Raw genomic sequence first — 27,197 nt, 5'->3', positions numbered from 1 at the left:
ACATATATTTATATTTGGCAATCAGAACTGATCATCATTTTCTCTTAATATGTGTCAATAAGCATAGAATATTCAGTCATGTTCTAATTAGTGTGGATCAGCACAGAGTTAATCATGGTCTAACCGACAAGCCTCTTCATCAACTATACCATATGTAGAAAGATCTCAGCCAAGGAAAAGAACCCTTGAACACTGTCATACTCTCCCTCTACCATACTTGATGATGTGCACTACACAGTACATCAATAGAGTTATAGATTCTATTTTAGTGCAATTACTGTTATGGAATTTATTCTTCTTGCAGCTTTGTGTTCTTTTTAGCATAAGAATTGTGGTGTTGCTTCCTTTACAAGTTTAAGCCACGTACACTGAAGTCATCAATAATCATTGCCCATGCACCAAGATGGAGAGGCAATTGATAGCAAATGTGTCAAACAGTTGAAGAATTGCAAGAGACCTAACAGGAAACAGAAATTGAACTTACCGAAGATTTCATAACTCTTTGAGACTTATCCTTAGAAATGTGCATACAAAGATACGTAGAAGAAGAGTTATGGCACACCTAAGTGTCCCGAGATAATGTTCTCCAAATAAACAATAGAGAAATTACTAAAATTCTGACAAATCTATGAAGAATGGAATAACAAGTGCATTGAAAAAGGCCACTCTTTTTTTTTTTAAACATTGAATGAGGATGTAATGGTACATGTCAGGGAAAACAACAAAAATAAGACAATCAAATTTGTTTGGTAGAACAGAGAGAGTAAGCACAAAGGCTAAAAGAGGTGACCACTAACTTGCTATCAGAAGTTCAAGCACAACTAAGAAGTCAAAATTGAAGCCACAACCACAGAATCATCTTGTAGATAAAGCCAGGAAGTCCACAGCTCACTACTAATAAACACGTTGAGATAGTAGAGCTGTGAGCATTCATTCTTCTGGAAAAGGAGGTCTTGTTGAAGATTGGTTTGAAGAGTTGATTTATAATCAGCACGTTTTCTTAGAGGAAAGTCCTATTCCTTTTGCTCCACAAGTTTGTACAAGTTCAACTCTCGCGCATTTAGAGGCATATGAGAAACGTGGATGAAATTACCAATGTGAATAAAAAGCTGGTTTCACATGCTTCTTTTGTTATAAAACCATGCATTCTCTCTGTTGAGATGTCAAATTTTAATTTTAAAACCATTTTTAATTGAATTTTGCATAAAATTTATGTTTTTTAAGAAATTTTAATTTTTCGTAATCTCTAACTTGCCGATTTTTTTGTCGAGTCTTTTACAAGTCAGAAATTTTGGGCTTGCCAAGTACTTTCCGAGTCCCAGTCTGCAAACTATGCTTCATTGGATGCTGCTTCACTATATACTATCCCAAAACAAAAAGACAACTAGGGGGGACGTAACATAATGATCCAAAGATATAAAAAGTGCCTTGTACAGGAGCAGAATAGAAAGAGAAGCTGCCAATGATACTGAGCCTATGGTACAACACATGAGATGGCTATGCATGCATTATTCCAACTTGTGTATGCTCAATAAGATACACCACTTATGGATGCTAAGCATTGTACCTAACAATTGTAGTCATTGTATCTGAGAATTGTAGTCAAGAGTAGACTAGATAATAATAAGAGCCATAAAGAAAAACTCAAGCAATTCAACCACCTATATGAAAGGAGATAGATGGCATAATGTGTGGCTAAAATACCAGCCAGATAAATCAAAACATGCATTGAATGCATGTTAAAGGTCAAAGATGATATTCATGCATTCAATGTATGTGATCAATATGATCCCTATAAAACATAACGAAGATGACAAAGCATCACATCAAAAGTTACTATACAGTATCCATGATGAAAAAGTGGGAGACATCATAAACAAAATAGGTAAAAACATTATGTCATTTGCAAGTGAAAACAAAATTATAAATACATAAGTGAGAAAATAGACTAGAATAATAAAAAACATTGAACTAAATCATTTAATTTCCAAGAATCCGATTACGGAAACTTGATTAATCCTTGCTTCCCTATCCTCACTTATACAACTCACACCTCTCAAACACCAATAGCTTCTCCTCTGCATATCACTGCACTTCACTTCCCTCTGCAAATACCTACAAGACTGCACAAGCCAAATGCGAAAAAAGTATTCCCCTAAAATCTGCACCAAGCAATTTGATCTCCATAAACCACACTTCATATACAGTTGTATGACTACATAAGTGTATGCCTATGCCTATGTATGCATGCTGCAACGTATGATAATCTGAATGTTTGACACCCTCTCCCCCATCATGACCACTTATCTGAATATGTGATGCAGGTGGAATTTATGGTTATTTTGTTTTTGTCTTGTTTGATAAATAAGAGATTGTCAATCCTCCGAATAACATTTTTTTAACAAAGACATAGGAGGTTGGAACTGTTTTCTAAATACTAGGATCCTAATAAGATCCATCAAAAAACTTAATTTAGTTTATTTTCATGAGGCAATATTTCAGCCTCGGTGGTAGGGAGGAGAATTCGCATTAAAAAAGATATATCAATGTACTCTCCTATTTTCTGATAAATATTTATGTTCTTGTAATGTCCCTTTTCTGGGGACATTAGAAATATTAAAGAGGGTCATCACTATAATATTAAAATTTACTAGGAGAGCTAAAACTTCATTAATTAAAAGACAAATTAATATTCCAAGTGGGCAAAAGAGGACAAGGAGAGTTAAGGCGAAAGGACAGAAAGGTAGTCGAAGAGTCACAACTGTGAGAATAAAAGGAGAAGAGACCCTTTCATTCGGTATGCTTGATTTACTATTCAGATTTCCAGTTCTCTCTTCTGAGAGTCTTCAGAAAGCTTCAACTTTCAGCTAGTGTGAGAACGTAGCCCCTCGTGCAGGCACGCAGTGGACGAAAACCCATTGTCAGGGGAGATATCATTTCAGGTGTCTTGGTTGTGCTTTCAGGTTCTTCTCTCTAGTTTTCCAATCTGACTGTAGAACTGTGTTTAAGATTGGATTTATAGTTTGCTGGTTATTGTATTGCTGTTGTATAGTACAATAATGTTTTAGAAGTCATTCAGAAGTTGCCAATTATCACACTTGCTGATGCATAAGACAACACGCTTCTAGATTGTTGAAAGGATGGTGGTTTAATGTTTTTGATTTGTACTGCATTGTTCATATGCTTGAGTCTTTTATGTCATTTTGAAAGGACAGATTTATTGGAGACTTCGGGTTTTACTTGCTGTTTGTATTTTCATCTGCATAGGGATGTATTTCTGAATGTGTTACTTGAGAATGAGTTTGAGCAAATATCTATCTGGAATATCATCTATTATTCATATTGCTGGTTATTTGTTAAGTGGGTTCGTACTCTAAGATTTACACTTAAAAGGGAAACGGGAAAAATCAGGTTCAGGACAGTACGGTGCTGGTTGTATTTGTTACAGTACTGGTTCGGGTCCTTACAGTTCTGGTTTTCACCATTGTGGTATCAAAGCCTCCATTTTTGGCTTAGCGTCTATGAGTGATCTGTGCTTGTGAATCAAGAGACCATTGTTGTCATGCATAGCCAGTGAAAGGCTGAATTGGAGGATACCATGGTCTCTTCGAATCCAAAATTTCTAGTTCTTTTGTTTATTCTAAAATTTGCGGCGACAGCATATACAGATCAGAATTATTCAGCTTCCATATTTCTGTGAACTCCAACATTTAACCGATCTGATTGCTATGTTGTTGATGTTGAAAAATTGTGACATAGCCTTCGAATACTTGCAACCAATAAGTATCATAATTCCAGATTTATGTGGCATCAAATAGTGGTTTCCATTTTTTTCCAAGCCAAATGTGGTACAGTTTGCTCTTTTCTATTCGTTAGCTCCTATATTTTTTTTTTCGTTTTGAAGGCCTGTCTATGCCTGTTTCAATTTGGTTTGATTACCATTGATAGACTGGGGGGAAAAATGAAATGGTTCTTATTTAAAAATCACAGGGGAACTAACCAATACTGAATGATGGCATGCGATCACTAAATATATGTAATGTCTTAAACAATATTCATCAAATGGGGTGCAACGATAATCAAATTTAAGAAGTCTGATTGATAAATTTTTTTATTCAAATGCTAAATCTGCATTAATCATAATTTGGACTGTACCAAGAACAAACTATTAATAATTATTGGAAATTATTAGAACCTGAATTTCGAGCCATCCATGAAATAATGTTGGCAATCCTCAAGCTCAGCTGGAACAAATTTCAAGTTCGCCTCTGTCTTGTTTCGAAGGAAAGATTGCACTTAACTGATTCCAATCCAGGCCCGTGTCCTCTGTTGATACTGCAGATTCGAATGACGGAGTCCGACTCCGGAATAAACTCCCGACCCGATCACCAGAGATTAACTCGAAAACTCGGAAGTCCTGACCCCCGCAAGAATACCCTCTAATACTCGACGGAAATGTTCCAACTGTGGTCGGAAAGAATGATGGCGTGATTTTTCGACTTGAGCAATTCAATTGCGTAAGTTTTTATTTCAAATCACAATGCAGGTAATTCCCGTTCTGGCCCTAAACTCGCCCTGGATCTTCCGCAAGAAAACAATACCGGCAAATTTTCAACCCTGCGACATTAACTGGCCTTCTAGTGACGAAAAAACATGAGAGAGGTCTTCTAACAGTGACGAAAAATGCATGAGAAAAGACGCCTGGCTCGGAAACGCAAATTTGCTTATTTGGAGATAAATCGTTGTTTGCAATAACCTCGTGATTAACCCTGTCGGAATTCGGATGCTCTGTATTTATTTGTTAGAAGATGAACTCCGCTTGTAATTCCCGACTTTGACTGTAATTCCACCTCTCTGTCTTGAGACGTATATCAGACTTGTCTGATTCCAATCGATATTCTGGCTTTCATTACGAATTCCTCCAATCTTGCAATAACTTGAAGGATGGCAATTTATTCTTCAAGAATCTCCCACTTGGCCTTAGGCCACAAATTTTCGCTCTTTTAAAGTGACTGCAATATCACTTTCAGGTTGCAATAATTCGGATGATATTCCACATCCTCAATATTGCTTACCCATGGAAGTTTTCGTTTCCAAGGATAATTTGAGAATTTGCAGACCAAATGACTACAAATTGCTCCAACTGAAATTAAAGTCGAATCCACAAAACCGCTTGTCCAAATGGGTGCCTCTTGTCCTCTATTTATTCACTTTTTTTTGAGAAGTCACTGGAAGCTTCCAGAATCGCCCTTTATAATATCTTATTATAATGCACTTTTATTATCAAATAACTTTTATAAAAATTAAATAACTTTATTAAATTAAAAGTGCAATCTTAATTCATCATTAGAATATGTAGACCCCATTTACTGAATGTAGCAAAATGCAATCTTCTGGCGACGAGATGACTCTCTCTCCAAGATTATTTGCCTACGAGAGTCGATGATAGGCAAATCTACTGTAGGAATTGTGTCGCTAAAAAGGGGACATGACAGTCCGCCCTTCCTGAAATTGCTTGCCCTCAAGCAATCTCAAAGCTGGATGCTACAAAATTGTTTCATTTTTTCAAGTAGCATCTTCAACTGGTAGATCTCTCCGTTTAACCAAATATTCTCTGATCACCCTTCTGCGGAGCTGTTTTTCCCTAGTTTCCAAAATGAATTCCGGCACTAAGATCAACTTCCCTTCATCATCCAAGGGAGGTAACACCGTGGAAGGTACCACATTTTGTCCCAACGCCTTCTTGAGACGCAACACATGGAACACATTGTACACTTTGCTGTCCGTGGGGAGCTCAAGCTCATAAGCCAATTCCCCTATTCGCCTGGTGATCCTGAAAGGCCCATAATACCTAGGCTTAAGCTTCTCTGACCCACTCTTTTTGAGAGTAGATTGTTGAAATGGCTGGAGCATGAGGTAAACCATGTCACCCACCTCAAAGCTCCTCTCTGTCCTCTTTTGATCTGCATATTGCTTATACTGATTCTGTGCCCGAGCTATGTTATCCCGAAGAGCGCTAATAATGTCTTTACTTTCTTGAATCAAATCCCCGGCACGTGGAACCCGAACATCACCCATTAACAAGTCAATAAAGCTCGATGCATCATACCCATATAACGCTCGGAAAGGTGTCATCTAAATAGACATGTGAAAAGTGGTATTGTTACAATATTCACACAAATAAATCCACCTTACCCATGCCCTCTGCTGATCAGCCACGTAATTCCTCAAGTAGCCTTCCACCCACTTGTTTACTATCTTCGTCTGTCCATCAGTCTGCGGATGATAACTAGTACTGGTTGTGAGCTCAGTGCCACATAATCGGAACACCTCTCGCCAAAAATGACTCAAGAACCTACTATCCCTGTCACTGACAACACTGTGGGGTATCCCATGTAACCTGAAAACCTCTCTGAAGAATACCTCGGCTACCTGTACTGCGGTATAAGTAGTGGTGATGGGAAAAAGGTGAGCATATTTTGTTAGTCTATCTACCACCACATAAATGCAATCGCGTCCCTGTGCCTTGGGCAGCCCTGTAATGAAATCCATGGATATGCATTCCCACTTTTGATCTGGAATAGGAAGTGGCTATAGGAGTCTCGCTAGGAAGGTGTGTTCTCGCTTATTCTGCTGACAAACAGGACACTCACGGACATACTGCAATACATCTGCCTTGAGTCCTTTCCATGTGAATCGTTCTCGCACCTGTCTATATGTTTTAAAGTATCCGGGATGACCAGCTATAGGTGAATCATGAAGAGCTCGCATAATAGACTGCTTCACCTTCGATCCTGGGACTAAAAATATCCTGCTCTTGTAAATAATCAATTCATCCACAAGTGTATACCTAGTATCAACAATTGTCCCATCAACTATCCCAGATGCCCAAGAGTCTCTAGCGTATTCTGCAACAATCAAATGCTTCCAATCCTCAGAGATCTCTACCATTGCACTAAGATGTGGCCTGCGTGACAAGGCGTCTGCTACCACGTTCTGAGTGCCCTTAACATATGATATATCAAAGTCGTATGCCTGTAGCTTACTCACCTATTTCTGCTGTCTATCATTGAGATCTCTCTGCCCAAGGAAATGTCTCAAACTGTTGTGGTCAGTTTTTATACAAAACTTACCACCTACTAAATACTGCCTGAACTTAGCTAGTGCATGCATGATAGCTAACATCTCCTTGTCGTAAATGCTGAATGATCTCTCTGGCCCACGGAGTTTCCTACTCTCATATGCAATAGGGTGTTTGTCCTGCATCAAAACAGCCCCAATACCATCTCCTGAAGCATCACACTGGAGTTCAAATGGCTTCGAGAAATCGGGCAATGCTAGTACCGGACATGAAGTCATGATCTCCTTAAATCTGTCAAAACAAGCCTGTGCCTTTGCTGTCCAAACAAAAGCTCCCCTTTTTAGCAAATCTGTCATAGGAGCCGCGTGTCGCGAATATCCGCAAACAAATCTGCGATAGAAGCCACATAAACCAAAGAATCCTCTCAGCTGTGTCAGGTTCTCAGGAATAGGCCACTCCACAATAGCACGAATTTTATCAGGGTCCATCCGTACTCCTTCTCTACTGATAATATGTCCTAAGTATAATAACTCGGTCATGCCCAAATCACATTTAGACTCTTTGGCATACAAGGACTCTGCTTGCAAGGTCTTCAGTACTGTCTCTAGATGCTCCATATGCTCATGCCATGTTCGACTGTATACCAAGATATCATCAAAGAAAACCAATACAAACTTCCCCAGCTGATGATGGAAGACCTTATTCAAGGTGGACTGGAAAGTAGCTGGTGCATTAGTTAACCCAAATGGCATCACTACAAACTCAAAGTGTCCACAATGACATCTGAAGGCAGTCTTCTCTATGTCTTGTTCTCTGACTCTAATTTGATGGTACCCGGATCTCAGGTCTATCTTACTAAAGTAGCATGCCCCATGTAGTTCATCTATCAGCTCATCAATCCGTGGAATAGGATATCTATTCTTAATGGTCTTCTTATTCAACATTTTGTAATCAATGCACATCCGAAGAGAACCATCTTTCTTCTTTACCAAAACTACTGAAGAAGCAAAAGGAGACTTACTAGGTCTAATGTGTCCCATGGCGAGAAGTTCCTTGATGGTTTTCTCTATTTCATCTTTGAGCCTCTTTGGGTGTCTATATGGAGTAATCATAACTGGTTTAGCACCCTCTTCTAATTCGATGATGTGCTCAATCCCTCTATCAGGTGGTGTACCAGGTGGAATATCGCTGAATACCTTACTATACTTTTCCCTCAATATCTGTATGTCTGGATGATATTCTGTCTTCTGTTGTTCCTCCTTTGTGGGCATGAGAGCACACATGGCTGCCCATTCAATATCATTATGTCTCACCCATCTTTCCAATCGTCTGAGAGAAATAGTTCGGATGTCACTATTCCGGATAGCTCTCAACACATGCTACTTCCCATCTACTTCAAACTTGATCTCCATGTCCTTGAGTCGAAAAGTGACCTCACCCAATAAACGTAACCATGTCATACCCAAAATGATATCCAAGTCACCCATATTGACCACATGGTAATCTGCTTTGAACTCATAATTATTCAGGCGTAAAGGCATGTCTCTAACCATCCTGTTACACTTAAGAGTGTAACCATCAGCAACCTGTACTCGGAGACCTTCAAATTCTTCTGTCTTAATACCACGGCACTCAACCAGTCGTGCGGCACTCAACCAGTCGTGCATCAATGAAGTTGTGCGTAGCGCCTGTATCAACCAATGTGATCACCTTCTGTCCTGCTAAAACACCACGTAACCTAAAGGATCCCTCCTGCTGAATGCTAGACAAATGCCCCTGTTGTAAATGCAATTCAGGTTCCTCTTTTTGCTCTGAATTCCCTATTTCTCCCTCAGGCTCTGAATCGCTGTGATCATCCTCATTTGCTGTACTGTCGGAATCTGATCCTTCATAATATGCCCACATAACTCTATTGGCTTTTCCTTTAGGTCTCAAAGGACAATCATGATCCCTGTCATATGGACCTTTGCAATAGAAGCATAATTTCTTCCTGCGCAAGTCGTTTAATGCTTCTGCATCCAGGGGTGTAGTAGATTTTCCTTTGGTTTCAATGCTCTTCCCTTTATTCTTATCAAACTTCTTATTGTCTCTGAAAGAGGTAGTACTCTTGGAAGTGAACCTGCTAGAAGGTACAGTAAGCTCCATACTCCGTGCTTTCCTCATAGCTTCTTGCAGTGTTGGTGGGTCAAATGCCTTAATCCATCCCTTGAGGGGTTCAGACAATCCTTCTATAAATAAGATAACTATCCTTCTCTCAGACACATCTTGTACCATGACTGACAACTTCTGAAATTCACTAATATAAACCTCCAAATTGCCAGACTGTCTCAACTGTGCAAGGTCGCGAAAATAAATCTCTGGATCCTTCTTATCAAAACGCTCAACCAGTCTATCCACAAAGTCCTGGTTAGACGTTACCTGATTGTGCTGCAAAGTAACCATCCCATGTGACCACCAATCATGAACTGCGCCTTCCAGATGCAAGGTGGCGTACCTGATGGCATCTATCTCAAACATAGGCCTTAATGCTAAGAAGGTGTCCAACTTATGAATCCATGCCTGTGTTGTCATCTGACCGCTACCATCGAAAAATGGTAAAGTGAGTTTGCCAACAGCTCGCTGCAACTCATTATCATGACCTCTCCTGGGCCTCCTGTTCTGACGGCTACTCCTCATATGCTCTCTCCTCTGGTTCAGATAGCGATCAAAGTTCAATAGTTCACGCACATGTGGTGGTAATGCCTGCCATTCTGCAGTAGCAGCTCTGAGGTCATCCTAAAAATCATCCGGCAAGTCATCTTCTCCTATCTCCTGAGCCTCTTCCCTTAGGAAGGTGGGACAAGTAGGCCTATTTGCTGTCCATGATCTGCGCCTAGGAGCACCCTGTGAGCTTGCCACACTTCTATTATCATGATCAGGTGTACCTCTACCTTGTTCCTGAATCCTGGGCTGAACAACTCTCTCCATTATGGTAGTCAAAGCCTGTAGTGACTGAGCTATTTCTTGCTGTCCAATAGTCATGATTCTGTAAAACTCTTCGGTTTCATCATCATCAACTCTGGGGAATCTCGAAGGACTCTGTGATTGTCTTTCACCCATATCTCTGCCTTTAAGTATTGTTCTCCTACGAATATAATATCTGGAATAGGGTTGCATAAAATATTCTACCCAACAGGATGGCAGGACTACTGCTCTGATACCACTGAAATGGTTCTTATTTAAAAATCACAAGGGAACTAACCAATACTGAATGATGGCATGCGATCACTAAATATATGTAATGTCTTTAACAATATTCATCAAATGGGGTGCAACGATAATCAAATTTAAGAAGTCTGATTGATACAATTTTTTATTCAAATGCTAAATCTGCATTAATCATAATTTGGACTGTACCAAGAACAAACTATTAATAATTATTGGAAATTATTAGAACCTGAATTTCGAGCCATCCATGAAATAACGTTGGCAATCCTCAGGCTCAGTTGGAACGAATTTCAAGTTCGCCTTTGTCTTGTTTCGAAGGAAAGATTGCACTTAACTGATTCCAATCCAGGCCCGTGTCCTCTGTTGATACTGCGGATTCGAATGACGGAGTCCGACTCCGGAATAAACTCCCGACCCGATCACCAGAGATTAACTCGAAAACTCGGAAGTCCCGACCCCCGCAAGAATACCCTCTAATACCCAACGGAAATGTTCCAACTGTGGTCGGAAAGAATGATGGCGTGATTTTTCGACTTGAGCAATTCAATTGCGTAAGTTTTTATTTCAAATCGCAATGCAAGTAATTCCCGTTCTAGCCCTAAACTCGCCCTGGATCTTCCGCAAGAAAACAATACCCGCAAATTTTCAACCCTGCGACATTAACTAGCCTTCTAGTGACGAAAAAACATGAGAGAGGTCTTCTAACAGTGATGAAAAATGCATGAGAAAAGACGCCTGGCTCGGAAACGCAAATTTGCTTATTTGGAGATAAATCATTGTTTGCAATAACCTCGTGATTAACCCTACCGGAATTCGGATGCTCTATATTTATTTGTTAGAAGATGAACTCCGCTTGTAATTCCCGACTTTGACTGTAATTCCACCTCTCTGTCTTGAGACGTATATCAGACTTGTCTGATTCCAATCGATATTCTGGCTTTCATTACGAATTCCTCCAATCTTGCAATAACTTGAAGGATGGCAATTTATTCTTCAAGAATCTCCCACTTGGCCTTAGGCCACAAATTTTCGCTCTGTTAAAGTGACTGCAATATCACTTTCAAGTTGCAATAATTCGGATGATATTCCACATCCTCAAAATTGCTTACCCATGGAAGTTTTCGTTTCCAAGGATAATTTGAGAATTTGCAGACCAAATGACTACAAATTGCTCCAACTGAAATTAAAGTCGAATCCACAAAACCGCTTGTCCAAATGGGTGCCTCTTGTCCTCTATTTATTCACGTTTTTTTGAGAAGTCACTGGAAGCTTCCAAAATCACCCTTTATAATATCTTATTATAATGCACTTTTATTATCAAATAACTTTTATAAAAATTAAATAACTTTGTTAAATTAAAAGTGCAATCTTAATTCATCATTAGAATATGTAGACCCCATTTACTGAATGTAGCAAAATGCAATCTTCTGGCGACGAGATGACTCTCTCTCCAAGATTATTTGCCTACGAGAGTCGGTGATAGGCAAATCTACTGTAGGAATTGTGTCGCTAAAAAGGGGACATGACAAAAAAAATTGTGAAACTTTGACATTTATGATGCCAAATATGCTCAGTCTGGCAGATTGGTGTCTTGAGCTTAATGTAAATGCCTGCAAGAGATTGGTGGTGCAAGTCATGCAGTTCTGTCATGGCAGCAAAAGAGATCAGTTCATGGGTTTGGAGGTATCCTGGACTTTTTGACAATTGTAGATTGCTCTGCTCCTCAAAATCTTTGGTCTCTATATGAACCCTTTCCACTGAAACTGAAGGATGCAATCCTTGTGATCTAGACATGAAAATCTAGTCACTAGTCAAGATGCTCCTTTCTGACCATTGTGTACATTTATGTTCCAGGTGATCAATTTTCTTGGAGAGGGCATATTATATGTATAGGTTTACTGCACTTTAGTAGACTATTTTGCTGTCTTGCATCTTCTCATGGTCAAGAAATTGTATCCTGTGAAGGTTGGCTTTGGTATGACTGTCGTGTGAAGATTGGTTAAAAGGTGTCCCTGTGAAAGTTGCTGTCATAAAAATCTAGTCCTGGTAAAATTCCCATAACTTTCTCGTTTCCAAATGAAATTGAGAAATTCAAAATGTTTTGGAAAGCTACGAGCAAGGAGCATCAAGATTCAAAAGCCAAAAAATATTTGAAGAAAACATCCCAATGGATGAGCAGTTGTAGTCACTAGGTGATGGGTTTATATTGAAATATGTGTAATTAAGTTTTTGAATTTATATTTAATATTGTTTGCATATTTGAAATCACTTTTCTAAATTATCCATCATATAAAGTGAAGAGAGCATTCAGATCTTAGTAAGAATCAAAATTTGTATGAGAATTATCATTTTTCAGCCTTCTGCCATTATTGGTATGTCACAACGAAGAAGTCCCAGTCAGTGCAAGATAAGGCGTTCTTAGTCAAGAGATGGCACTCGGAGTCTGTGTAAGAGTACAAGGTCGAGGAAGAACAACTGCAAATGCAGAAATTCCAGAGGAGATGCGACATATGCAAGCATGATTATGGACGATGGAACTTGCACAGAGGAGAGGAATTGATACAGATGTCATTGACAGACAGGAAGAACCTCAAAAAAATGAGGTAAGGCCCAAGGAAGAGGGAGTTGATACAAAAATCATTAGAGTGACTCTAGGAGCAAGTTCCAGACGAAAGATGGAGGTACCTATGTGCAAAGGTAGCCTAGATGCTGAGGAATTAATCAACTGCATCAATGCAATGAACAAGTGATTTTTTTGTACGAGAATGTCACTGATGACAAGAAAGTGAAGTTTGTCGTAACCAGACTAAAGGGTCAAACATCCCTTTGGTGCGATGAAGTACAAGAAGAAAGGCAACAAGAGTCTGAGATCAACAGTTGGGACAGAATGTTGGCTAAGCTTAAAAGTAAATTCTTATCCAAAGATTACCAACTTAATCTTTTCAAGAAATTGCAACTTTTAGACAAAAAGAAATGTCAGTTAAGGCTTATACATAAATTTTATAGGTTGACCATTAGGGCTGTTCATAAAGAAGATGCTCCTAAGAAAGTGGCTCGATATCTCAAATGACTAAGATAAAACATTCCAGATGAAACTAACCTTCTTTGTCCAAGAACAGTGGAGAAAGCATATCAATATGCTCTCAAAGCATAAGAGAAACTATCCAGGAAACCGAGACAAAGCTCAAGAGAAAAAAATGAAGTTTCTGAGGAAGACGAAGCCAGTAGTTCACATCAAAAGGAACGATCCTCTCGACCCAATGATTCTTTCAATGGAAGAAGCGACTACTCAAAAGGTAGAGGTAGAGAACCTTTTTTGGCAAACATTTTAAATGCAATAAATATGGTCATAGCCGGATGTTACAAATTTCTTAGATTGTTTAAGTGGGGCTAAATATTTCTCTAAAATACACTTGATAAGTGGCTACCATCAGATTAGAATTAGGGAAGGTGATGAGTGGAAAGCAACCTTTAAGACAAATGGACTTTACGAATGGTGAGTTGTGTCATGTAGCGTAACTAATGCTCCAAGCATTTTCATGCAGTTTATAAATGAAGTGCTTAAAGATTTCACAAGTTTGTCATAGTATATATGGATAACATCGTGGTATATAGTCAACCAAAGGATGAACCTCTTAGGCATTTAAGAATGGTATAAGACAAGTTGCATACAAAGAAGTTGCTAATCAATCTCAAAAAGTGTACTTTCTTACAGGCAGAATTGGTGTATCTAGGATTTGTCATCTATCAAGAAGGATTGAAGATGGACAAGGAGAAGATAAAAGCAATCATTGAATTAAGTGTATCTTTGAGTTAACAAGTGTTCATATATTGGCCAGTTTCTATAAAAAAATCATAACAAATTTTAGGGGGATTTGTGCTCCAATAGTAGATACAATTTAGGGAGACAAAAAGACATTTCATTGGACTACAGCTGCTGATAAGATTTTTCAGATACTTAAGGGAAAAACACTAAGCCTTTTCAAGTTGAATGTGATGACAATTGGACTGCTATAAATGTTTTCTTAAGCTAAGATGGAAAACCTATTGCGTAATTCAGCAAAAAGCTTAATTATGCAAAGAAGGGATATTCAACATATGATCAAAAGTTTTATGCCATTGTACAAGCTTTGAGAAAATGGAGGCACTATCTCATACCTAAGAAGTTTATATTGTACACTGATAATCATGATTTACAATTTGTCAGTAGTCGAACTAAGTTGACCCAAAGAAATGTTGAACATGTTGAGTTTCTGCAGACTCTTACTTTTTCATCAAGCACTAGAGTGGTCAATCTAACAAAGCTGCAGATGCTTTGAACTGAAGGAGTTTGATCATGCAGGAATTTCAGGTGAGCATATTGGGATTTGATGACCTCAAGGAAATGTACAAGGAAGATTGGAACTTCAAATAGGCATATAAAGCTTGTATAAATCATCTAAGTAAGGACAGAAACTTTTGGATGGAGTACATGATACAGGAGGGCCTAAAGGAAGCCAGCTTTGCATTCCACGGAGTTTCATGAGAGAGAACATGTTGAAGGAGAAACACAATGGCAGCTAAGCAAAGCATTTTGGACAAAACAACACACTAGCCCAGTTGGGTTCACACTTTAATTGGCCAAGTACGGGAAATGATGTTAGTATGCCAGCATGCCAAAGGAAGTAACCAGAATGCAGGTTTGTATCAACCACTATCCATCCCAAATAGGCCATGGAAACAATCAATATGGAATTTGTACTTGGTTTACCAAGAATTAGGAAGAGACATAATTCGGTATTTGTGGTGCTTGACAGATTTTTTAAGATGGCTCATTTAATTCCATGTTCAAAAACAAATGATGCTAGGAACATTGTCAATTTGTGCTTCAAGGAGATAGACAACATGGGCTCCCTAGGAGTATTATCTTTGATCGAGACACTTTTGGAGGACTCTATGGAAGTTGGATACTAATTTAAGTTTCAGTTTAGCCTACCATCTCCGGACTGATGATCAAACAAAAGTGATCAACATAAGCCTTGGAAACATCCAATGAAGCTTAATGAGTATGCATCCAAAACAATGGGGGTTGGTGCTTGCACAAGTTGAGTTCGCATATACCAATTTTCCTAACAGAAGTACAGGTGTGAGTCTCTTTCAGATCATGTATGGTATGCATCCTAGAGGAGAGCTAAAAAATCTAGAGGAATGCTGATGGCAAGGATTTTGCCAGTGCAATGCAAGATTTGCATGAACAGGTGAAAAGGAAGCTTCGGGAAAGTACTCTCAAGTACAAGAAGAAAGTTGAAATGAAAAGGAAAGAAACCAATTTTAATGTCAGAGATCTAGTCATGGCTCATTCCAGAAAAGAAAGGTTCCCAAGAAAAGAATACAACAAGTTGAAAGAAAGAAAATTTGTCCTTGTAAGGTTCTACAAAAATTCTCTAACAATGAATAGGCAGCATAACTTCCTAAGATCATTGGCAACGTGAATCATCCAAATAACATTTTTTACAAAGACGGAGAAGGTTGGAACTGTTTTCTAAATATTGGGATCGTAATCAGGTAAGTTATTTTCAGGAATGAAATGAGGTAATATTTCAGCCTCGAAGGTAGGGAGGTGAGTCATGTAAAAAAGATATATCAATGTCCTCTTCTATTTTCTTATAAATATTTACATGTTTGAGAGTTTGTGATTCTGGTTTTCACAAATACGTATGATCCACTCACCTCTCCTTGCAGACATGGCTTTCTGCCCTAGCAGCTGTACAAGTTTGCTTTTGACTAACACAATTCTTCCTATATGATTGTCCTCAGCAATCTGTTTTACTTCTCAAAATTGGTCATGTAAAAAATCATATGGTGGAAATTAATTAAGGCAGTTCTATCAGGACATGGCAATCACAAATTTAAGTACATAATTTTCCAATATAATTCAGCAAGACTGACTATGGAGTTTTCACAGACATATTTTACAAGATAAGTATCTTGATTTTTTGCACCAACAAATGAAACTGGATTTCTTAAGAGAGAGTGCGAAAACCCACCTGTTCTCTTCTCCTATTTAGTTCATAAGTTTCAGCGATTTCTAGAACCAAATATTGGACAAAATCTATTGCAGGGAGTTTTCAGCAGATGCAGGGATAATGAAGGTTTGAGATTTACAGCAGTTATAATGCCCAATAACAATAAAGTAGTCCCACAATGTACAGGTATATCTTTTTCAGTGAGGCAAAATATTTAGAAGCTGACTATGATAAGATTTTTCAAAGCTGTAGCACACCTTGTGAAGATAAATTCCATCTGTAACCAATCCACCTGCTACTAGCATGACTAGAACTGTTTTTTAAATGCATGTTTGAGACCCGGTAAGACCAAGTCAAAGCAGAAGATTAGTGAAGATATAATGAAAACACGTGGATAATGCACAAACAAGTGCCTGCCACCAAATGCAGAACAGGCATGGTTTATTAAGCCTATGGATCACAAGTTAAAAGGGTCCTAAAAGCAAGGAGAGAGTACACAAAAATTTGCATCTACCGTACCTGTTGCAGGGGTTTGCACCCTACCTGATTCACATGGTGACATGAGACCAAACAGTCCTGTAAAGAACATAAAATGGAATGCAGTAATCAACTATAGATAAGAAGACTCCATAAGAGCATTCAAGATGTCATATGATTGTTATGGCAGAAAAAGTGGGAAATAATCCACCATTTGCATCAAATGTCCGGCATATGTCACATATACGATATAGATCAAAAAAAAGCTCTTGAAGCAATTTGTGAGGGTAGGGCAAAAAATGCATGAACCAAAGTTGAAATAGGTTCTACTTCTTACAAAGTTTAGGAGGAATGTGTGGATGAGCAAGATGGTGCACAGGGGTTTTCCAAGGATTCTAGCTCAACATCTTCTACAGCACGTGGCCCAAACACAAGTGAAGGAAATATTAATCCTTTCTTCACACCTCATACTACACTAGGATCACTGGCTGCTTTGGATAGTACAAGATGGAGGAGAAACGTCCATGAAAAAGAAAAGAAGGCGATTGTGGAATTTTGATATTCATATAGCTTGCCATTCTATGTTGGCATGTCTCCATATTGGCAAGATATGGTGGATGCTATTGCAGATGCAGGTCCTAGATTTCAAGCCCCATCTTACTAGACATTGAGGGTTAGTATGCTCAATGATGTTATTCAAGGGCATCAGTTAGAGTGGACAAACAGTGGTTGTAACATTATGTCAGATGAATGGATAGATAGAAAAAGACGAACAATTGCCAACTTCATTGTCTCTTGTGATATTACCAAAATATTTTTGAAGTTTGCAGATGCATCAAATACCAAATCTAAGTTGCATTGTTCTCAATGTATGACATGGTGGTCAAAAATGTTGGGTTGAATTCAATTTATTACAAGCAATGGCTCTATTTGTGTTGCTGGTGGGAGACTCCTAAAAACAAATACCCCTCTATTCTTTTTACCCCATGTGTAGCACATTGTCTTGATCTAACCCTACAGGACACTGGGAATCTAAATGGAATAAGGAGGTATTGAAGAAGGTTCACATAAGTACGAAATTTATTTATGATCACACAAGGGTTTTTTGTATGATGTGCTCTTTCACATAGGGAAAAGGAACTTAGTTTGACCAGAGATAACAAGATTTGCAACACGCTTCCTTGCAGTGTAGACTCTTTGTCAACAAAAAATGAATTTGAAACGAATATTTGCTTCAAACAAGTGGATGGAGTCTACGTTCACAAGTCAAGTGGATGGCATAGCAGTGGCATGCATTCTTCTCGCTTTTGGGATGTGGCTGAACAAGTTGGAGCCTCTAGATTCCTAGAAAAAGTCTTGAGAATATTTGTATTATGTCATGAGTAGGAGGTAATAAGGGGTGGGATGGAAAATAACAAGGATAATTATTTGTCATTATGGAGACATAATTGATAGGAGATGGGATCGACGGATGCACTCTACTCACCATGCTACAAGATACTTTCCAATTCCAACTTTGCTCTACATCTCTTCATTTAGACATCTTGATGCTGAGATCATGCAAGGCTTGTTCATGTGCATGAGGAAAATGTTTCCAACCCCAAAACAATTGCATAAAGCTATGTTAGAGCTGCAAATGTACAGTCAAACAAAGTTTTTCCTCTCTTCTAGGGTTGTTGTGGAAGTTAGAAAGACCTTTCCACCAAGTAGACTCTATATATAAACTTTTCACAATCTATTTCTTCTATCAACAGGATCATTAAATGTGTTCTAAACAGTGGATTTTTTGGAGGTTGAGAAACCCAAAATCTTCAGCATATAGTGATACACATTTTGAGCCAGCTATGCAACTCATCCAATTATGAACACACTTAGATGTTTTTTAACACGTTCATTCCAAAAAACATTTCCTAATGCAAGTATAAATGAATGACTTGGTTGTTGTTCACCACAACCTCTGCTTGAAGCTAAAAAACGATTAGGGTAAGACATAAGACATTAAATATACTTGCAGTTAGTTGAAATAGTATTCATTGTGCTTTTCACTTGTAAGGTAAAGGCTAATTTCTACATGGACAAAACAACTATTGAAGAAGACGAGCCAATTGACCTTGACAAGATTTCTCCAGAGTTTAAGTGATTGCTGGTGATGATTATTTTCTTGAGCCTGATGATTGGCCTAGTTAGGACAGGCTCTCACCTGTTAGCTTCATCATTAGGACCTCCCAGCCTCTACCATGTCATTAACTACATTTGATTTGATTGACCTTTATATATAATTTATAAGTTGACTTTGTACAGAGACACCACTAGATTGTAATTGACATTTTGACAAATGTAACCATCTAGCTATTATTATGTCGCCCATTTTTTTTTAAAATCCGATCTTTGAAAAAAATCTTTTATTTTTGGCTTGCCAATTTTTCCCCACAAGGATTTTACTTGGCACAGATGGATATTACGCATGGGGAGTTTGCAGTCAAGATGGAGATTGGTATTTCACAGCAAACAAAGCATTATGGTACAATAATGGCACAACAACGAAATGAACAATTTATCATGGGCAGACAGGGCACTGCGTGAAAAAGATGAGCTATAGACAAGTTAAGTTTCAAAGATTCCAAGTCCAACTATTGTAGTAGTCCAGACTCCAAACTCATTGAGGATATAAGTCCACATATCTAGGTTATAGATGAAAGATAGAAACAGAGCAGCTTCTGGTGCCCATGGTGTAATGTTCCCACATGGGGATTAACCCAGGTAATTATAAATTCACTGTATGACCTAAATATTTCTTACACATTAATTGATTTATTCTTTTTCTGTTCAATGCCTTTCCTTGATGTTTAAAGGAAAGATAACACTTCATACATGTCATTCTATTATGCTCGAAGTCTTACTTTGACCAGCTTTTATTTATAATGTCCCATTCAATGTTTGGAATGAATTCTCGTTTATATTTTATTGTTGAAAGGTCACTACCTTTTATAAGGATGGAATCACCAATCTTTGTTGTTTCCTTTGAGAACAATATATTATCACCTTAATTGATTGCCCTTGGATGTCCTTCAAAAGAAAATATTCTCCCGTTTATATCCTCCAATATAAAGGTAGAGCCACACCTCTTCATAATGGTCACAACCTTGCACAATTACCGCCCTTTGAAAGGGTCAAAACTCTTCATCATTGCTGCACCTTTGAAATTCACTTCCTTAACTTCTTCCAATTTCTTTTTTCTTCCATTAACCCACCCTATATTCCATTTTTTACATTATCCTTCCTTCCTCCACATCTCACAACTCTTCATTGCATGGCCCTTGAGCTTTCATTGAACTGAATTAATTTGCAATTATATTATACTATATTTTATTATTACTTTTTTATATTTTAATTTAGTATTATTTATTATTAAATTCTATTTCAAAAAGGGAACACTGTGCATGGGAGCTTGCAGCCAAGATGGAGATTGTTTCTCATATTGTGTAATGCAGTAGGAAGCGGGAGCTAAAGGCAAAGTGCCATATGTGAAAAATCGTTGAAGAAGTTCAAATCCAAAGAACTGAGGTGTAGCAGATAAAAATCAATGTAGCACATTCTTCAGAGTCCAAGATCAGCCGGAGCATTAGCAGGAGCTGCCAGGTCACTTCATGCAGAAACTGTACCCTCTATATCACCACCTCCTCAATCAGAGATCTTATTTAGTCCCCCTTCCTCCCCATAGTTCTCAGGTTATCTTGTACTATGTGTCAGCCGGAAAGGGAAGTAGATATGATCCAATGTTTTAATTGGTCCATAAGGTTATTTTTATAATGATAAACTAGTAATTTATATTCAATGATAAAACAAACAACAGTGGTTCCACAGAATGAAATAGCATCAACAAGAATGACAAGGTTTCAATGATTAGCAAAATAGTCATAGCATTGGAAAACAAAAAATAAATAAATCGAGCATCAACTTCTAATCTACTCAACAAAAAATCTTCACGAGAGCTTGCTGGAATCCAAAAAAGCTCCACATATAAAATTCCTGAATTCAAGAAAGTATATAATGAAAACCATAGGTTGTACAGTACATAAGTACCTGGAGGTCATTGCATAACTTTACAGCTGGCTTATCAGCAACTATTGACCGATCAAGAATTATATTCTCTGAGAACTCATTTGCTTTTCCAGAATCTTTCTTGTCCCCATAATGTAAAAGTTGTCTAGTTTCCGAATCAACAGCCAACAACAGCTCATCATTTCCTAGCCGATTTTGATGTGTAACAGAAGAAGATTTAGTGCGTTTAACCACCATGGTCATCACAGCCAGCTTGTCCTTTTTCCTTCTTTCCTTGTGTTCTTGGAGAACTTGTTTCAGAGACATGTTACTTACAGTGTCACCACTAACAAGCACAAAATCACCTCGCACCTTCAGTGGTAACATGAGATGGAAATCAAGATTTGAAATCTTTGCAATCAAAACAAAGCATAAAAAGGATAATAATTAATTAAAAATACTTCCAGAAAATTAAAATTAAGATGCAGAACCTTTAAGTGGCACTGTTAACATATAATACGAAATGAATAATCCTATGCATACAGAACCAATCAAGGGAACCAATCAAGGGATAACCTAACTTATGCAGTAAGTATCATATCTGGAGATATAAACCTAATTTTAAAGAATGAGAAACTGAACCAAATATAGGGACCTGGAAACTTAACAGAAAGGATTAGGTTTTTTCAGGAATGAACAGTGAGTTTCCTCATATAATAAAAGAGACTCAATAATTATATTGGTGAAGAATAGTGGATTAGTTTCTTTCTGTTGAAATTATGCAATTAAAAAAATGAAGAGACTCATAATTATATTAATTAAGTTTGGAAACATATATTTATAGAGATTACATAAATGCTAAGACAAAATTATTTGCAATATACCACTAATGTCTTCATAAAAATCTAGAATGAGACCTTAAAATGGAACCCAAAAAATTCTAGAGAGCTAATAATATTGCAATGACAAATTCCAAAATGGGCGAGCAGTCATGAAAATCTGAAGCTAGAGTGAGCAGAATAAAATCCATGCAATAGTACATATTTGCCCAATCATTAGATATTAAAGGAAGTTGCACTTATCAAAACCCATTTTACATTTTCTTTTTACACTTATGGGGCATCCTGGTGTAATATTTATATTTCATCTTGGATACGGTCTATCCTAAGTGTGACATCCAAATGACAAATGAGTTTACTTAAGATAAAAGAAATATTTAAATATTCTCACCTAAGTAGCTAATAATGACGTGTACATCTTTACTTGAGATACACCAGTGTCACCACTGCCTCATCGATCCCTGATTGATGTTAGTCAGGTGTCACATCTATTCAATCAAAGCCACCTCTGTCGTAGTTATATTAAATGATTCATAAATTGGTAGTTAAAATCGTGACCTTTCCATCATCCTCAGTCACGAATGCAAGAGGGCTATTTATATGCACTTCGTCTATCTATTTGGTAGCTGATGTGATTGATTTTATTTATTAATGTAATCTAATTTTGATAGCATTCTTATTGCACAATACAACCCATGTTGTCACTCTGTTATTTTTCTGTTGTCACATTCTTCAGTCACCTTATTAAGGCTCATGTGATTCGATTCTTATTGAGTGTTGTAGTTTCTTTTGGGGTTTTATTGTTGCTCACCCTTCTTGTAGCAGTCCCTTAGTCTTAAACTTTAAAGTAAGAGAGTGGCAGAGGAAGGGTTCCACAAGGCACCCTACCAGTAATGCACTACTGAGGTAGAAGAGGAAGCCGCTGTAGGGGAGAATGAAGCCATGGGTGGAGAGGATGACATAATTAGAGGGGACAGCAAGGAAAGAGTGGTACCTATGCAAAGCACTGTACCAAAGATTAGCATACCAGTACCAAAGAGGTTTGTACTAGTGGTGGCCGACTGATGTGTCAAACGATCTACAGTGCTAAAAATTATGTTCACTCTGACACACCTCCACCCATGGCACGCTTAGTCCCAATGAAGGGGACATGTCAAGTACATCACACACAAAGGGTGGTCAATTGAGGGCACATTGGGTGTGACCCACCACCCTTCGCCTTGCAACCTCATGAGGAACTGAGCAAGGCACTTTGATAGCATTGGTGATAGCACCTGCCACTGGAGATGTCAACCCCATGACCATAGTTGTAATCCCTATGACAAAGGGTATGGGCCCTACGGTCGAAGGTCTAGGTATCAAGGTGGAAGGAGCAGATAGGGATAGAGGAAGGGGCGACACAACACTAGTGCACCAGTATGCAGTAGATGTAGTGGAGGGAGATGCGACAAGGAGACTAGGGTGGACATAGTATAGATGCCTAAGGGCATGGACAAGAAGGATAAGATGGACAGTCTCTTGGAGAAGTTTTTGATAGGGGTGGATGATATTCCACCACTATCAAAGACAATGTCAATAGTTAACGAGCAAAAACAAATGGAGGCATCACTGACCATAAAGGGGGAGGTTATTAAGATAGAGAAAGGGAGAACTTAGCAGGGGAATATCTCCCCTCAAGAGGCAAGGTAACAAGAGAAATTGTGCCAAAGGCCAATCAGGAGGAGGCTTCCACTCGAGTTCTCAAACCCGCCAGACAAGATGGGATGTCTACAATAGCACATGGGGTGGCAGTCCTCACTAAGCGGTTGGATATAGGCCCTATAATAGTGCAAGCAGGGAGACTTATCCAATTAAAGAAAGGGGACTGTGAGCATTAATGTGTAGAGCAGCTTATAGCTCAAGGATAGCCCCACATGGATACCGCAGATGATGGAGTGGGGCAGACCACATATTCCAGGGGGGCGGTCCAGTATGATGAGCATCCTGTATCTGAATCTTTGTTTTATATTGGCTAGAGGATTTCTAACCAAGCTAGATCTAAAGTTAAGATTCAAATTTTAAGCCCTGGATTCAAACATATCATAGCTTTTCTAAAAAAAATCCTCTATATTAATCAATTTGGAATTCACCTATGGTCAATTCGGATTTCCTCTAAAAGCAAGTTTTCATCTCCATTCACAAATGAACAAAAGACATATAAACCATTATTTTTGGCCATTTTAGTGGTCACTTTTAGGGTTGGCAGGATCAAATAGACCTAATTAGGTATAAAAAAACACTTAGTCAAAAAAAATATTTTCAGACCAAATTCAGCCTGGGTTTGGCCACTTGGCAGTGAATTCTTCCAAATTCTGTCCAGGTTCCTTCGACAGGTGTTTGCAGTGAATTTGTGGCTCTGCAGGAGAATTTGGGGCAAGTTTGACAAGGACCAGACTTTATACAGAATCGAACTAGACTTTGAGGGTTACTGGAGGCAATCTGGTAACTTAAACAAAACAATATTATACAGATTTACAACAGCTATCAAGTGTAGCTCTATGCATTTCTAATTTTGCTGGCTCCTATCTGCTGAAGCGGAGATGTGTTGTCAAGCATTGGTAGTCTTCTGGTTCAAGCATATTATAGGAGTATTGTATGATTTCTTCTACACAAAGTTACTGAATTGGGAACAAGAACAGGTACAAAATGCTGGTATAGCAGATTTTGTTTTTGAGGTGTTGCATACATTTTTGGTATGTTCATAAATACACACACACACACACACACACACACATATACACATACACTTACCTATGTTACTAGATTCACGTATCAAGGCCATGAATTGAATCCAGATTTGCGAACCGATTCATGCCAGATCCGCACAGTGTTCGAATTTGACCCTATGGATCCATGCAGATCCATGGATCATAGGGTCAAACCTGGACCCTATGCGAATCCAGCACAAATTCACATGGACTTGGAGGAATCTGACATGAATCCGTGCAAATCCCCAAGTACCTACGGGCCGCACTTAGAATATGCAGGGCAAGACTTAATAAAATTTGTTTTTTTATATAATACATATATAATATATTTTTATAATGCATATATATATATATAAACACCACACGAATCCATACAAATCATGATGGGAAAAAAATCCACAAATCAGATTCTTCTACCCGAACCCATCCCTAAATCCAAATTGGCAACTTAGACACATACACATACACATATCCATACATATGTATTATATAGACACACACATACATAGTTATCTATACATATATATGTAATATATATGTGTATAGATATGGAGCTAAAAAATATAATTAAGTTTAGAATGTCATATACCAGTACATATGCTATGCAAAATCATTACAGATGACAAATTTTGAAGCAAACCATTTCTAATTTAAACTCAGTTTTTAGTATCAAAAAGATCAAACTAGAATCTCATGATAGAGAAGTTCAGAGTTTGCTAATCAGCAGTGTAGCTCTTAAAAATATCTAAAAGAGCAAACTAGAATCACTAAACACTTTGACATTTAGAAACACAGATCCCAGATTTGTAACCCACAGGAGATTCATTTCAGAATCCGATTCCAGTACATTTTGTACCCCGAATCGCCCATAAAGTCACACAATTCAGCAACTAAGTTTTTGCATGGTGTCTAAAGTGATTTGTGTATACTTAATGGTTTTATTAAGTAGTGCCATTAATTCCACCAAGCCAGTGATATTGCAATCCAAAATATAACATGTTTAAGCTGAGCAAGCCTATGACCAAATTCAACAAAAATTTCAGCGTCCAGTAAGTTTAGACCCTATCTTAGCATAGTCAATTACAAAATAATCAACTGTGATTGTTATGTTGTAAATGAACTCACCCTACATATAGCATTAAATGAGTGGGTAGATCACATACCACCCTAACAATTGAGAATGAATATTACTAGGCATAATTTTCACTGATAAAAAATTAAAACAATACAAGGTACACAAGAGCAGTAGAGAACATACCACATTCCGTTGATCAATAAAGCGTAGAGCATCACCAACACTAACGCAATCGTGTGATTCAATAGTAGTAATGGTAAGATTTCGTTGAGCTTGCCAGACAGAATTTTCTATATAGTTTGTCACTTGTTTTGCATGAGCACAGCAAAACACAAAAACTTCCTCAACACCAGCAGATGCAAGCCATTCCAGTGTATAATCAATCATAGGAACATTCACTAGTGGCAGCAGCACCTTTGAAGCAAAAAAATAAATATTAAATTTTACACAACCAAAGATGCATTAAAGTTGAGAACATTTCTGGACTTGTAAGGTATTAATGAGTTAAAATATAAGCAAGAGAAAGGAAATGTTATACATATTTATACACTTTGAGGTGAACAGCAACCTAACAGAACTTCTAGGAATGTTCAAAGAATTTATCGTACCTTACAGCTCTAATTGCCAATGTAGGCTAAAAGAATTATTAAAAAAAGTCTTTTTATATATACTCATAATCACAACGTACTACAACCAATAGGCATTATTATGTCAAAGTAGTCAGCTAAACAGTAGAAAGTAACATAATCGTTTGCCACACTAGAAGAAAGAAGTGAGAAACAATAGTCATGTTTTGAGTTTGAATTCCATAGTCCTATCTTATTGAGGCACACAACTTGCCAATGAATATCCAAAGAGAGTATCAAGACTTCGAAGTGTGGATTAGTTTATTATATTATATTATAACTCATAAGGAATTGAATCCTGTTTTAATGAGATAATTAATCCTCCTTCCAACTTCCTAAATATTCATTATATTTGTCAGTCATGCTAATTATTTAAGGTTAGTCTGCCATCTTAAATGGCATGAACACATGAGCTTTATTCTTTACATTAAATTAAACAAGTTCCCAGGCTTCTACCAATTGCAAACTGAGACAGAATCAAGCCTACAAATTGGCAAAGAAGAGAAATCAAAAAAATGGCTGGCCAGAATATGATTTTTGCAGGTTACCATATTATTTTTATTTTTTATTTTTTGCCTCATTTAGGGATCAATTAGGATGATACCAGTCTTTGGCAAAAATATTATAGGCATGCGTACCTGCCCCTCGAACATCAGCAAATGCCAAAAGCATGATTCTAGTCGACATGTAGTTTGGAACCATGATTCACCCAAAAGCCAAGCATCTTATGCATTATAATCCATCAGTTGTCATTTGAAGCAAATCAATATTTATGTGTCCTTGTCCATTATGTCTCTGTGCCGCATTGACATTTTCTATTTTACATAATAGCATACCTATACCATTCTTCAATCACTCCTTTCTCAGCATCCTCTAAAAGATAATTTAGATACTTGTTTTGATGATCCCCAAAGCCACTAACACATCAAAATCAAGCCACGCTTATATAAATTGGATCCAACATATGAAATGTGATTTAGTCATACAGAAAATTTGATTAGATTATTACCAAAATAAGATTTTTGGAAAATCAAGGTCAAAGGTATATAGCTAAGATACCGGTACTTGAGCCTAAGCAATGGATGGCAAAATGGATGCA

The 27,197-nt window shown here is 37.8% G+C and overlaps 1 protein-coding gene across 2 annotated transcripts in view; it reads right to left on the bottom strand.

Annotated features, from left to right (window-relative positions):
* Window positions 1–27,197, bottom strand: part of LOC149535192 (Trimeric LpxA-like enzyme) — a 288,509-nt gene that overhangs the window by 241,811 nt on the left and 19,501 nt on the right. For both annotated transcript variants that reach the window (XM_089807588.1, XM_089807589.1), the window contains exons 2-3: window positions 25,656–25,886; window positions 20,854–21,183 (exon numbers count right to left, since the gene is read on the bottom strand). In XM_089807588.1, the coding sequence (XP_089663714.1) occupies window positions 20,854–21,183; window positions 25,656–25,886 (561 nt within the window). The remainder of the gene's footprint in view (window positions 1–20,853; window positions 21,184–25,655; window positions 25,887–27,197) is intronic.

The sequence above is a fragment of the Cupressus sempervirens genome, chromosome 10 (assembly GCF_028749045.1).
Source record: "Cupressus sempervirens isolate cs-2001-9-10 chromosome 10, ASM2874904v1, whole genome shotgun sequence".
Classification (NCBI taxonomy): domain Eukaryota; kingdom Viridiplantae; phylum Streptophyta; class Pinopsida; order Cupressales; family Cupressaceae; genus Cupressus; species Cupressus sempervirens.
This window is presented reverse-complemented; position numbering and strand designations above follow the sequence as displayed.